Source organism: Lissotriton helveticus, chromosome 1_1, assembly GCF_964261635.1.
Source record: "Lissotriton helveticus chromosome 1_1, aLisHel1.1, whole genome shotgun sequence".
In the NCBI taxonomy this organism is placed as follows: Eukaryota; Metazoa; Chordata; class Amphibia; order Caudata; family Salamandridae; genus Lissotriton; species Lissotriton helveticus.
The window spans coordinates 577,669,710-577,682,579 of record NC_136057.1 but is presented as its reverse complement, the minus strand read 5'-3'; the positions used below and the strand labels follow the sequence as shown (position 1 = coordinate 577,682,579).

At 41.6% G+C, this 12,870-nt stretch overlaps 1 protein-coding gene across 1 annotated transcript in view; it reads left to right on the top strand.

The window, feature by feature from the left end:
- KCNJ8 (potassium inwardly rectifying channel subfamily J member 8) overlaps positions 1–2,922 on the top strand; it is a 31,066-nt gene extending 28,144 nt beyond the window's left edge. The window contains exon 3 of the mRNA XM_078674072.1: positions 1,626–2,922. Within this exon, the coding sequence (XP_078530198.1) occupies positions 1,626–2,526 (901 nt within the window). The 3' untranslated portion in view covers positions 2,527–2,922. The remainder of the gene's footprint in view (positions 1–1,625) is intronic.
- The last annotated feature ends 9,948 nt before the right edge of the window (positions 2,923–12,870 follow it).

The following is a 12,870-nucleotide window of genomic DNA, read 5'->3' as shown; positions in this document are numbered from 1 at the left end:
AGAGAGCACAGTTTATCATGCTTGATTTATAATTGCAGTTACTGTTTCTGAGGGATATGTGCCCCATTAGGATTTGCTTTGGTGGCCTCTAGCGGCGTTCCCATATGAGAAACCTATTTTTTTTGTTTTTTAAGAAATTCATGTCCCCTAATGGGATTGGTCTGCTTTTATATATATGTTTACTACAGTGAAAGTAAATGCAGGGATGGCGGTTTACTGTTCCTTGAAAGCCTCCATCTCTGCATTTACAGCCAATCACAGTGGAGTACAAATTGTGACCTGTCAATTTAAGTATTCATCACGCAAGTCATTTTGAGACCCCCCTAAATGCACAGCTTGCAATGTGAAATGTCAATGTGCAAATTGCACGCCTGTGGTTTGCAAAAATGAATAAAGAATAGTATATGAGATCCAGAATCTGCTATTTTGAAATTCTCTTGGTCTCACATTTCCATCTTTCTGCCTCTCCTACTCTCTGTGGTACCTTCTGCCATGCTTTGCTGTTCTTGTAGCAGCTATCATGTCTGAACAACACTCATTAGGCAGTTTGTGATCTTACTCATACTCTGGATGCTGTCTCGTTCTAGGCATTCCACATTTTCTAAGGTGTGGTAGATTAAGGTGCGATAATAGTTGCCTAGCACCTTGTTCCATGTTCTTCAAGATTTCGAAATGGTTGATGGGGTCAAGGACTTCGACATGAAGGCAAGATTGTTTTATCTCTTTAATGTCTTGGACTAGTGTAGAGAAGAAACATTTGATTTATGATTTATGACAAGTAAGGTAATTGGTGGCTATTACGTAGCTTGCAAGAAGAAATGGACGGTAAACTATTGGGCTCGATTATGACCTGCGGTAATTCTTTCAACAATGAAATACTTTATTCTCATTGGAAGCCTAACGGAAGTAGAAATGACCCGGCTGGCAGCATGCGCACCAGTCACACCCACGCGTGGAAATAGAGCAGGTCGGCCTGTAGTGTTGGAATGCATATTTTATAGGTATTCATTGTCTCATCAAATAATTTTGCACATTTAGCTTAAAGAGATGATAAGGAGTCTTTCCAGTATTGTTGTTGACATGTCTTGCATAGGGAATGTTTTTATGGTCGCTAAATTATGCATCGTGTGGAAAAACCTCAGCATTTCCTCCCACTGGTTAGGTGCATGTTTGCTTTTGGCTGGGATATGTAATGCTTCTTCTGGTCTCCTGATTAGCCAGGTTTTGAAAAATAGTAACAAATCTCTTCTGTATGGTTTGTTGTTTAATGTTTCTGAAAAGTGTAACTTGGTCCTTTTGCAATTACGAATGCTTTATGATACTACATCTAGAAAAAAAACACTGGCCTGCCCTAATAAAAATAATAGTTTAAACGTTTTTCACAGGAAAGTGTGACATTTCGAAGTTACTTGAATAAGGCTGTCTAGTTTCATTAAAGAAACAGTAAAGAAAAATCCTACATTTATGTCCAAAAAGAATGCTAATTATGATTTAATAAAAGGGAGCATAACTAAGCTACTATTTAATCTTGTTTATTGATGTATATTTAATGAAACGTGCTTTTCATGTGATTTATTTAGCTTGTAACATGCTTTTAATGGGATTCATTCTGCTTTTTCTCTCAGGTCCTTCACCTCGGCTTTTCTTTTTTCCATCGAAGTTCAAGTGACCATTGGCTTTGGAGGGAGAATGATGACTGAGGAGTGTCCTTTCGCAATCACTGTCTTAATTGTGCAGAACATTGTGGGTTTAATCATCAATGCGGTCATGTTGGGCTGCATCTTCATGAAAACAGCGCAGTCCCACAGACGGGCGGAAACGCTTATTTTCAGTCGGCACGCTGTCGTTGCCGTGCGAAATGGCAGGCTTTGTTTTATGTTCCGGGTTGGAGATCTGCGGAAGAGCATGATCATTAGCGCTTCAGTGCGCATTCAGGCAGTGAGGAAAACCACCACACCTGAGGGAGAGGTCATCCCCACTCACCAGGTAGACATCCCCGTGGAGAATCCCATTGAAAGCAACAATATCTTCCTGGTGGCTCCACTGATCATCTGCCATGTCATAGACAAGCGAAGCCCTTTGTATGAGATATCAGCTTCTGACCTCATCAACCAGGACTTAGAAATTATAGTCATACTTGAAGGGGTGGTGGAAACCACCGGTATCACAACTCAAGCAAGAACCTCATACATTACAGAGGAAATTCGGTGGGGCCACAGATTTGTGCCTATTGTAACAGAAGAAGAAGGGATATACTCAGTAGACTACTCGAAATTTGGAAACACAGTCAAAGTGGCTGCGCCACGCTGCAGCGCCAGGGAGCTGGACGAAAAACCCTCAATACTCATCCAAACCCTGCAGAAGAGTGAACTGTCTCACCAGAACTCACTGAGAAAGCGTAACTCTATGAGGAGGAATAATTCCATGAGGCGTAATAACTCCATGAGGAGGAACAACTCCTCCCTCTTAGTACCCAAGGTGCAATTTATAACACCAGAGGGAAGTCAGAATACCGACACATCATAGACAATAAAAAAGCATTTTTTGCTCAGAACTACAAACTAAACTTATGAAACTTTTCATGAAACTGAAAAATGCTAAACTGCTAAAAATATTTATTTTCCACTTTACTTCAGAGGAAATCCTTGTGAACAGCAATAGGAATAACACATTTGATCACGTTTTCACTAGAGACGATAATATTAATGACGCAGGGAAGTTTAATTCACTGAGATATACTCTGCAATAACGAACATGTTAGTGATTTATTAATAAGGAAAGGAAAGCTGCTCAATTTGGAATTAATTGAAAGTCTTGAAGATATGTAAATAGTGTGCATTATTTTGTTTTGTCTTTCACAATTAATGGATGAGTGTCCACAGTTATGTAAAGCCATCAGGAAAAAAAAATCTCCTAAGTGAACTTTATGCTTCAGTCCTTTTTCTATGTGTGAAACATAATGTTGGCAGAAGTCATTGGAGAAACTTAGAGAGATTCCGATCTTTTTATGGGCCTTCGCTACAACTTTTCAGATTTTATTTGCAAATCATACCCTATGGATTTCCAGTGAAAGTTCAGGAAAGTTGAAGAAATTTGGAAAGTTCTGGAGATTTGAGCACTAATGGCAGAGATTCTTAACTAACATTTTTTAAATATAATTTGAAAAGAAGAAAGCTGCAAAAAGGTCACACAAAATGAGGATCATGATGCAGTGTAAGAAAGGTATCAGTAAGGAAAGGAGTATAGAAGATCTGTGTGTCATCACTGTGAATGCAGAAATTAGAAATTTGGCACTTTATAATTTAGAAGTCGATTAAATATTTACTGAAGTTGATAATCGGGGAGTTGATATGATTTCAGGACAGAACTCCACTTCTGTAGGACTGCGGCAGTGTCATTATGCAACTAAAGTATGTATACGGTAGCGTTTCTCCCTTATTGGGTTACTAAAGAAAGTACACCAGAGGCTTGAAATTTTACACTAAGCATTGGTGTTCACAACAGGGCTCCTTTGGCATAGCTGACAGTGCCCTGGCTCTGTTGGCATACTTAGGGAACTGTGAATATAAATATGCAATGCGTTTGGGTAAAAAGCATTGACAGAAGGTGTCAAAAACGTATGGCTTGTTTAGCAGCTATGAAGAGCCTGTACATTCAGATGCCTGCAATGAGTGCCTACCCTTTTTGAATGACATTAACATGAAGGGTTAGTTTTGCTTTTGCTGGAGATAAACAACCACAGAGGCTGAAAGCAATTAGCCCTGCAAGTAAGATATTGTTTCTATTCACTATCCTGAGGCAGGAAGTACTCTGATGTCATACCACAGATAATAAAAACTAATACCACCAAGTGTGGCATTTACCCAGAACACTGTTATCTCTCCATTTTAAGTTCTGCAGGACCTGATTTTCGAAAATACAATAATACCCCTCGTTTTCCCCATTTGGAGTTGAAAAACACAATATGCAATGAATTTTTCCAGCAAACAATTAACAGCTTTGTTTGGAAAACATTGCATGGGTAAAAGTGATGTCTTCTGACCTAGTTGTTGGATTTTGTAAAGGAAATGAGAGACAACAGGCAATTTGCACTAACATTTTGTTTACATAGAGTTTGAAACAGATTATGTTGTCCAAAGGAAATGCAAACCTAGTACATGTTTTGCAGTTCTTCATATTGGATATGATGGGCCTGGTTACGAGGTTGGAGGCTCTGGAACCGCCTGACCTTAGGTCGGCGGTTCCGATTCGGTCACAAACATGCATTTTATGATGAAAGCTTGCATGGTGGGCGGAAAAGGCCCACAGCCTAAGCTTCACTTGTAAACTGCATGTTTGGAAACATCCCTGCACCGTGTGGCAGGCACTTTATGGTGCCTGCCACACGGTGGATGGATGATTAGGGGGGCACCATAGGTGATTCCCACAGCGGAGGGCCGGGGGAAAGGTGGCCCTGCTAGAACCCCAAAAAACACTTTCCGACAGCCTTCCCATGTCAGAAAGACTGACATGAAAGGGCTGTCAGAAACTGTGTTTATAATCCTGACAGCTGAGCCGAGACTGGCTCCACCGTCATTAGAGTATTATGGTGCTTTCCGATGGGCTCCTTGAGCACATCAGAAGCGCTGCAGTCAGTGCAGCCACCCAATGCCTCCACCCGCCGCATCATAATGCGGCGGGAAGATCACAATGTCAGATGTCGGACGGTTCACAACCGGCAGTTGATCGGTTGCGGTCTGCCCGCCATCGTAATCGGGCCTTATGTTTTAAAGGGGTTTCCCCATTCTGAGTCTCTGAGAAAATGCCTTTGTTCACATGAGCCAATGTTCTGTACAAATAACAATCACTAAATGATGGCAACCACCCTGACTCACCTTTGCTTCTCTGTGACGTCAATGATCTTCCTAATCACCCTCTCTTTTTTCTCTTTTGTTTGTTTTTGCTAATTTTCTCATTTTTCTACGGTTTTCTGCAATGGAGCGTTTGTATCCTCCTAGGTCTCGCCTGGTGAAAGCAGCGCCTGCGCTGTTCTCGCAAGGAACACTGCTTTCACCATGGAGAGGAATTTTTGCAATTGATTCAGCCAAAGCTGAATGCACGCACGTGCAGATGTATAAAGATGGCTGCTCTCGCCATTCACAAAGGTAAACAAACACCTGTACGGACAAAAAAAGCATGTGCATGTGGACAGCCCAACGCCATCTTTTTTACTTTAATTTTATCCGTACGCGTGCATGTTTACCTTTCTGAATGGTGAGAGCAGTCATCTTTGTACATCTGCACGCGTGTGCATTCAACTTTGGCTGTGGTGGCGTGTCCACACGCACCTAGTCCGCAGGGGCGGCTCTAGGCTCATGGTGGCCCTGGGCAGGGAGCGTAGGTAGGGGGCCCCCTGAGGAACAGGTAGGGGGCCCCCGGAGGAACGCAGGCGCGGAGGCCAGTGAAGAGGGGGGTTCAGGGTGTTTGGAAGTGGAACAGAGCCGTAGGCTGCCAAATCCCTGCCAGGGGCCACCACACAAATATGTATCCATCCTCAGAGGAATATTATATTAAGGATATATATTGGCGTGGTGGCCCCTGGGGTTTGGTGGCCCTGTGCAGGTGCACAGCTTGCACATGCCTAAGGCCGCCCCTGTAGTCCGTGACGGCGTGCTTTTGCTTGGAAGTTCCTCTGAGCCCTATCTACACACTGCCCGAGGACAGCCACCAGGATGGGTCAGTTTTATAATGCATTGAGCATTGCAGAAAAAATGAATGCGTTTCTGACACAGATCATAAAAACAAGCTTTTTCCTACATCACCGAGCTGTTTGCTAATTAAATAGCACACACAAGTATCTCAGCAAGGGGGTTCTTTAACACTTCCTCCTGCAGACAGGACTGATTTAATGTTTCTTGTTTATTCTTCCCCTGTTGTTTCTCGGCCCTCCCTTCCCTGTCATTGCTTATTTTTACTTGGTTAACTGCCTCTTCCTAGGACAGCTCCTCAAATGTCTCCTTTTGGGGAAAATAAAAGACAATATCCACGCCTCGACTTTTACGGGAATTCTTTTCCATTGCTTTGCCCCCGCTCCAACCTGCATTTTAGTTTAGTCCCTCGTCCGTCACTAGAGCAATCCCAAAAGCTTAATCTTTCATGTGACGGGAAAAAGGCTGCCATGAAAAAAGTATGCAATATTTGGAAGTCTTAGTGAGGTTAAAGCGCTATACAAATGACATCGGTTGCTGGTAAATTGAACATAAAAAGGAAATGTATTTTGCAAGCAAATTGGCAACAAGCATGTGCCTGAGGATTTCACTAGTACCCCCAGTCATTCTCACAACTATCATGTTCACACCCAGTCAGATTCATTTAAGCTTTAAGTTTGGCAGAGAGTGACATATTAAGAAAAACAAATATACGACGTTGAGCTTGGAGTAAGACTGTCACTCGCGGTCCGTGCTCCGGAGTCTGTAATAGTAATACTTTTTTGGTGTATAGTATTTCAAAAAGCACTCCTGTCGCTTCTAATCACTGTAATTTGCAGACATTACTGCCACCAATTATTTTTATATTAAGTGCCCCGCATATCATTGTAGATATTGGGGGAGTGCAGTAAGTCACTGATACATAATTATTTATGGGGCGCTTTCTCAATAACCTTAGACAAACTTTACTATTTCTGTGATCCAGGGTCCTTCTCGTGAAAATATTTCTTATTATAGCAAATAATAAGCTTTCTGAGGGAGGCATCAAGGTGGTCTACAGTAGTAACCGGCCTCATGACACAAAACTGGAAGCACAGTTCCCTGCCTAGTATGAGCAGCCGCTGTGGGTATCCCAGAGTACCTACAGACAATGATGAGATACTCCCAGTCAGGAAGCCAAGAATTTGGGTGTCTGGATAGACAATAAGCTATCCTATGACAGCCATGTCAAAAAAACTGTAGGGAAGTGCTTTGGAGTCATGAAAACGCTCAATCGTACCCTGGATCTCCTACCGATAAGTTCCAGGCGTACCATGACTCAGGCACTTATTACTTCCCGTATAGATTACGGGAATGTGCTGCTGCTGGGCACTTCAGAAAAAAACATGAGGAAATTACAAGTCCTGCAAAATTCAGCTGCACGCCTTGTGCTAAGACTCCCCCGTAGAGCTCCCTCTAGACTGTCTCTGGCTGCCCTTCACTGGCTGCCGATTAGCAAGAGGATACTATTCAAAGCGCTCCTCTGGTGCCACAGGATTATTCATTTGAAGGCCCCTCCCTACATGTCTGATCTAGCTACACTTTACGTACCTAATAGATCCTTGCGGTCAACAGGCACAGGTCTGCTTAATACAACGCTCCCTAAAAAAACTAGAATGGGTGGCAGATCCTTTCGTACTCTGACGGCAAAAAAATGGAACACCCTTCCCATGCACATCAGACAAGAGAACGATGAGGCATCCTTCAGGAAAATGTTAAAAACCTATCTTTTTACTCTTTAATTCTCTGTCTTTTTTGGATCCACATGGCAAAACTCTCTCTCCACAGCGCGGGGACATGCCGGGAGGCGTCACCAGGCGCTTTACAAACCCCTATAATAATAATAATAATAACGTGCGCTACTAATACCTCTAGTGGTGATAAGTGAGTGTGCCGCACATGTGCAGTGCGACCAGGCATAACACATATACCCTCTTCCTGAACCCATACTAGTCTTCCACACTACATGCACACTCCCACGGTGCTAGCATCCAGTCTGCCACTCCCGAAACACCGCTATAAAATAGACCCAAGACGCCCAAGCACTCCATTATCTATGTAGTGAAGTAATGCATGAGCCAATAACGAGAAACATATTCTTTTTTTTTTTTAAACATCTTTATTTGATTTTATATTTACAACAGAGTAACCCCTCCCCCCCTTCCTGGTCAGACAAGCAAGGAAGCAAAACAAACAGGCAAAATAAAAGGGATTAATGCTGGATAGTGATTCAAACAGTAATAGGACAATTAATTACATTTTCTTAGAGAATTCAAACATAATTTAATTAGATACAATATGAGGATTATTTACAAGCTTTACAATTTAGTAATTATAATTTAAATCAAGTTAATTAACACATCGTGCTACAGGGAATTACCTTGGGATTGTGACCATTCAATTAGAGGGTTCCAGATTTTCAGCCCACTGGCCCTTCGCTTCCTACTCTTTCTTTTATAGATAGCCATTTCTAAATTAAATATAGCTAGTAGTCTGGCAAACCATTGTTGGAAAGAGGGGGGGTTGGGTTCTAGCCAGGCAGACGCAATACAAATTCTTAAGATAAATACGATAAAAACGAATTCATGGCCCTGACAAGGATTCGTAAGGTTTGTTGCCCCTAATAGAACCACTTCATTAGAGAGATCTATTTCAGTTTTTAAAACCGCCGATAAGAACCTCTCAGTGCTTAGTTTTAGGGAGGTTAAGCCTATACAGGATGAGAAAATGTGTATGCAATCAGCATTAGGAGACATACATCTAAAACAGTAAGTCCCCCTCCCACTCCCCCATTTAGCTATTCTGTCTGGGGTATAATACATAAAAAAGCAGGTTTTGTAAAACTGAGTTTGAAGTTTTGTAGACATAAGAATAGTTTGAGACAAGCCATAAGCATAATTGAACTCTTCTGTAGTGATGGCTATTTTTCCCTGCCACTTCTGTGCAGTCTTCTCGAGGTTATCTGGAAAATGGGTTAGTAAAAGAGAGTACATCCCCCCAATAGTGTTTTTTTTTGTTTTTTTTTAGTGTTTCAGCTGTGGTTATTTTATCAAAGGGAACATTTCCCCTAATCCGTTGACATAAAAAATCTCTAATTTGGAAAAATTAAAAAAAATCTCTCCACTCAAGTTGTTATTTCTCTCTTAAAGCTTCAAAAGAGTATAACCCTTCATTAGAAAAATGGCACCCCATATGTGTAATTCCAGCTGCAATCCATTTGTTAATACAAGCACCTCTAAAAATTTCAGGAAGGTCAGGTTTGCTGCTTAAAGGGGAATAGTATGAGAGTCGTCCTATACCCAACAATTTTCTCACAGATTTCCAAGCTTTAAATCCCCCAACAGGGTTTTCAAGCACACTTTTTTATGATAGCTATCATAGAGATATCGTCATAGACAGCCGCTGCTCTTGTTGCCCAGTACTAGCTGATGAATTGAAGGTTGGTCCTCCCCTAAAGTTGTCTCTGTACCATCTAATAAAAAAAGTTCTTGATTGTATAGTTGCATTGATGCCCAGTAATATGCCTTAAGATTAGGGAGGGCTAATCCTCCTTTTTCTTTGGGGAGAGTCAGGAACTTATAAGCTCGTCGGGGTTGTGAGTATGCCCACATAAAGCAAGTAAAGGTTTGTTCCATCGATTTAAACCAAAGTTATGAGATTTCTAAGTTGATTGCTCTAAACATATAAAGAATTTTAGGGAAGTATACCATTTTTAATGCGTTTGCCCGGCCAATCAAGGATAGATGTAAGTTATCCAAGCGGCGAAGATCTTTTTGCATTTTATCTAACATGGGCTTCATATTTAAGTCAACCAAATTTTCGAGTTTAAAGGTGATACATACACCTAAGTAGATCGCTTTCTCTGTCACACAAGGGTCTATCATGATGCATTTGTTGTTCAGGATCACTTGGGTTTTACTCTGATTGAGTGCGTAACCGCGATCTTGCCAAAGTCTTTTGCCTCTGTTTCAATGATGGTTAGGGCTATACTTGGATCAGAAGTGACTATGGCAATGTCGTCGGCGTATGCAAGGCTCTTAGTTAAATATCCTTGGGTCAAGATGGGAGTAATACCTCAATTCGATTCCAAGCTACGGATAAAAGGGTCAATGTAAATTGCAAACAGCAAGGGAGAACATGGGCATCCCTGTCGAGTTCCCCTTGATATTATCAGTTCTTTGGAGAGATTACCGTTAACCATAACCATGGCCTTAGGGTTTTTGTACGGCTTGGATGAATCCCTGTATAAATCCCACTCGAGACATTGCAAGCCACAGGAATGGCCAGGAGACCCTATCGAAGGCCTTTTCAGCATCTAGAAGAATTAGCGCCATAGGGTCTCCTGTCACTTCGGTGCTGTCAAATAGGCTGATCACTCATTGAATATGGTCTGTGGTTCCTCTTCCGGGCACAAAGCCATGCTGAAATTTTGATACGACTTTCTGAATTATTGGTGAGATGCGATTTGCAAATAATTTGGAATATATTTTGGAGTCTTCGTTTATTAAGGTAATGGGACGATAAGAACCCATCTGATCCGGGTTTTTTTTTGGGGGGGGGAAGATGACTATTTTAGCTCTTGACCAGGAGCTTGGGGGCTGTCCCCCTCGAAATACATATACACATAGATCTAGCAGAATATCTTTTAGTTGATCTTGAAAGGTTACATAAAATTCTAAAGGGATAGAGTCCAGACCTGTTGCTTTTCCTCTAGGTAGATCTTTAATTGTCTTTAGAATTTGTTCCAGGTTCGGAATTTCCTCTAAAGAATCTTGATCTTCCTCATTAAGCCTAAAGGGTGTGTCTCTATCCAAATATTCATTCATTCTTTCTACGTCTACCCCCCCCCCTCTTCTGAATATAAGGTGCTATAAAAGCGCCAAAATGCTTCTCTGATCTCTCCACAGTCTGATACCCAGCCTTCTACTGGGTCCTGTATTTCAAGCATGAGATTCTGTGATGTTTGCTGCCTCATACGTATAGCCAGTTGATGGCCTACTAATTCGCTAACTTCATAGACCTTCTCACTGTGGGCGGTAGCTTTTTTAACCGCTTTGGTGGTAAATATGTTCATAATAGCAGCCTTATTAGTTGCCACCTGATAATGAATTTTGGTAATTTCTTCCACCGTTAGAGAGTCTCGGGTTGCCCTAATGAGTTCTTCTTCGGACCCCTTCAAGTTTTCCAGTAGAACCTTATGGGATTCTCTAGCCTGTTTGTTAACCCTCATTGAATATTGCATGGTTTCCCCGCGGATCCCAGCTTTTTGAGCATCCCACACAATTTCTGTGGTAGTGCTCTCAACATTTTCCTTTAAGAAGTTTGGAATCCATTCTCGCATATGGTTGCAATAATCATCTTCAAGGAGCAGGGATTTCTCGAAAGTCCAATTTCTTGGTATCTGGCCCATTTGTATTAGCCCTAAAGTGCATAGCAGAGGATTTTGATCAGAAAGTACGCGGGGTAGCTTCTCTATCTGTGTTATAGATCTTAATGAGTTTCATAATTGAAAATAGTCAAGCCTAACATGTACACAATATGGGTTTGAATAAAAGGTGTAACCTCGGTCATTAGGGTTGGAAATTTGCCACCCGTCCACGAGCCCATGCATATGACACAGATGTTCTAAGGCTTTGAAGACTTTAGGTTTCCGACCGTGGTACTGCCAATTATCTCCCATTGACCAGTCGAAGGGAAGATTGATATTAAAATCCCCACAGATAAGTGGCCAATGTGGGAGTTCATTGGAAACTTAGTTGATCACTGTAGGATTGTCACTATTACTCCCATAAATTGAGCAGATGGTAAATGGTTGCGATTGTTCGACCTGGAACTCTGCAATTGCCCATCCGCCAAATGTATCTGTTTTACACCGACTAAAGCTAAACCCTCCGCCTTTAGCTAGAATTGCCACCCCCCTAATCCGTGCTCCTTGTGAGGTAGCACAAACTAGTTTGTACCCCAGTGACTTTAAAAGATGTGATTGCGATCCTTCAATATGAGTTTCCTGCATACACACTATGTTGGCACCTACTGTTTGTAACCCTACCGCAACGGCTTGTCTCTTTTTAATGTTATTTAAGCAGCAGATATTAAGTGACATAATTTTTAGTATCCCCATTTTAATATACAGAGCATCCTAAAATAGTATTTCCCGAACTTATGTGATTTGTTCTGAGTGATCCACTCTGTTTCCCCCATAGTCAAGGTGCTAGCTAAACCGTTATAGTTTCCTTTTTCCCTGTGAACTCTAAAAAGCCTGTCTGACCTTCCTGCAGGCCCCACCCAGGCCCCCCCCCCGCCATCACCAATGGAGGTTACCTGCCCCCAGTTGGGCCAGGGACGTGACATCCGCCGAACAATACCCAGTAAGCCCGCCGAGATCACCCCTATGAAAAAAATATATATATATAAATAAAACTATCTAATAAGGAGATTTCTGACACACAATAATGGAGGTACAGCCGCTAAAACAACAAGATAGACCACTCTTTTAACATACAATCTCATCATCACTTGTATTATTGTGTCTTATTGTGTCCTAGCATTGATGCATTACCTGCCCTGATATAAAAAGTGAGTGAGCTCTCTAATGTGGATATATATATATATATATATATATTTTCTTTTCTTTTCCTTTTTTCTCTTCCCCTTTTGAAAGAATAGGGATAGCCAGTGCTGGAAAAAAAAAACAGAAAAAACAAAGCAAAAAATGATTAAAAAAACAACAAAACCGCAAATCAGCGAAATATACCACAGTTCAGCAATCTGTCTTATGCATTACTTGCATTACTTGCATTATCTGTGTCCTAAGTTTTTCTGCATTTCTTGCATTATTTGTGTCCTGAGATTTCTTCTAAGTAGCTTTTAGCTTGAATCTCGGAAATGAAGCTACGGGTATGACCTTGATAAACAATTTTTAATCTAGCCGGGTTCTGAAGGAAAACCGTTGCTCCTCTTTTTTGGAAAGGATCAAATAGTTGTCTCAATCGCCACCTCCTCTCGACTGTTGCGTGTGCAAAGTCTGGCCTGGTAAAGAAGGTTACTCCATCAAAGGTCCTTTTATTGGTAGGCAGGGCTAGGTCATAGAGTGCCTGCCGGAGTAAGAAGTTCCCGAAAAACAGAAGCATGGCTCTAGGACGTT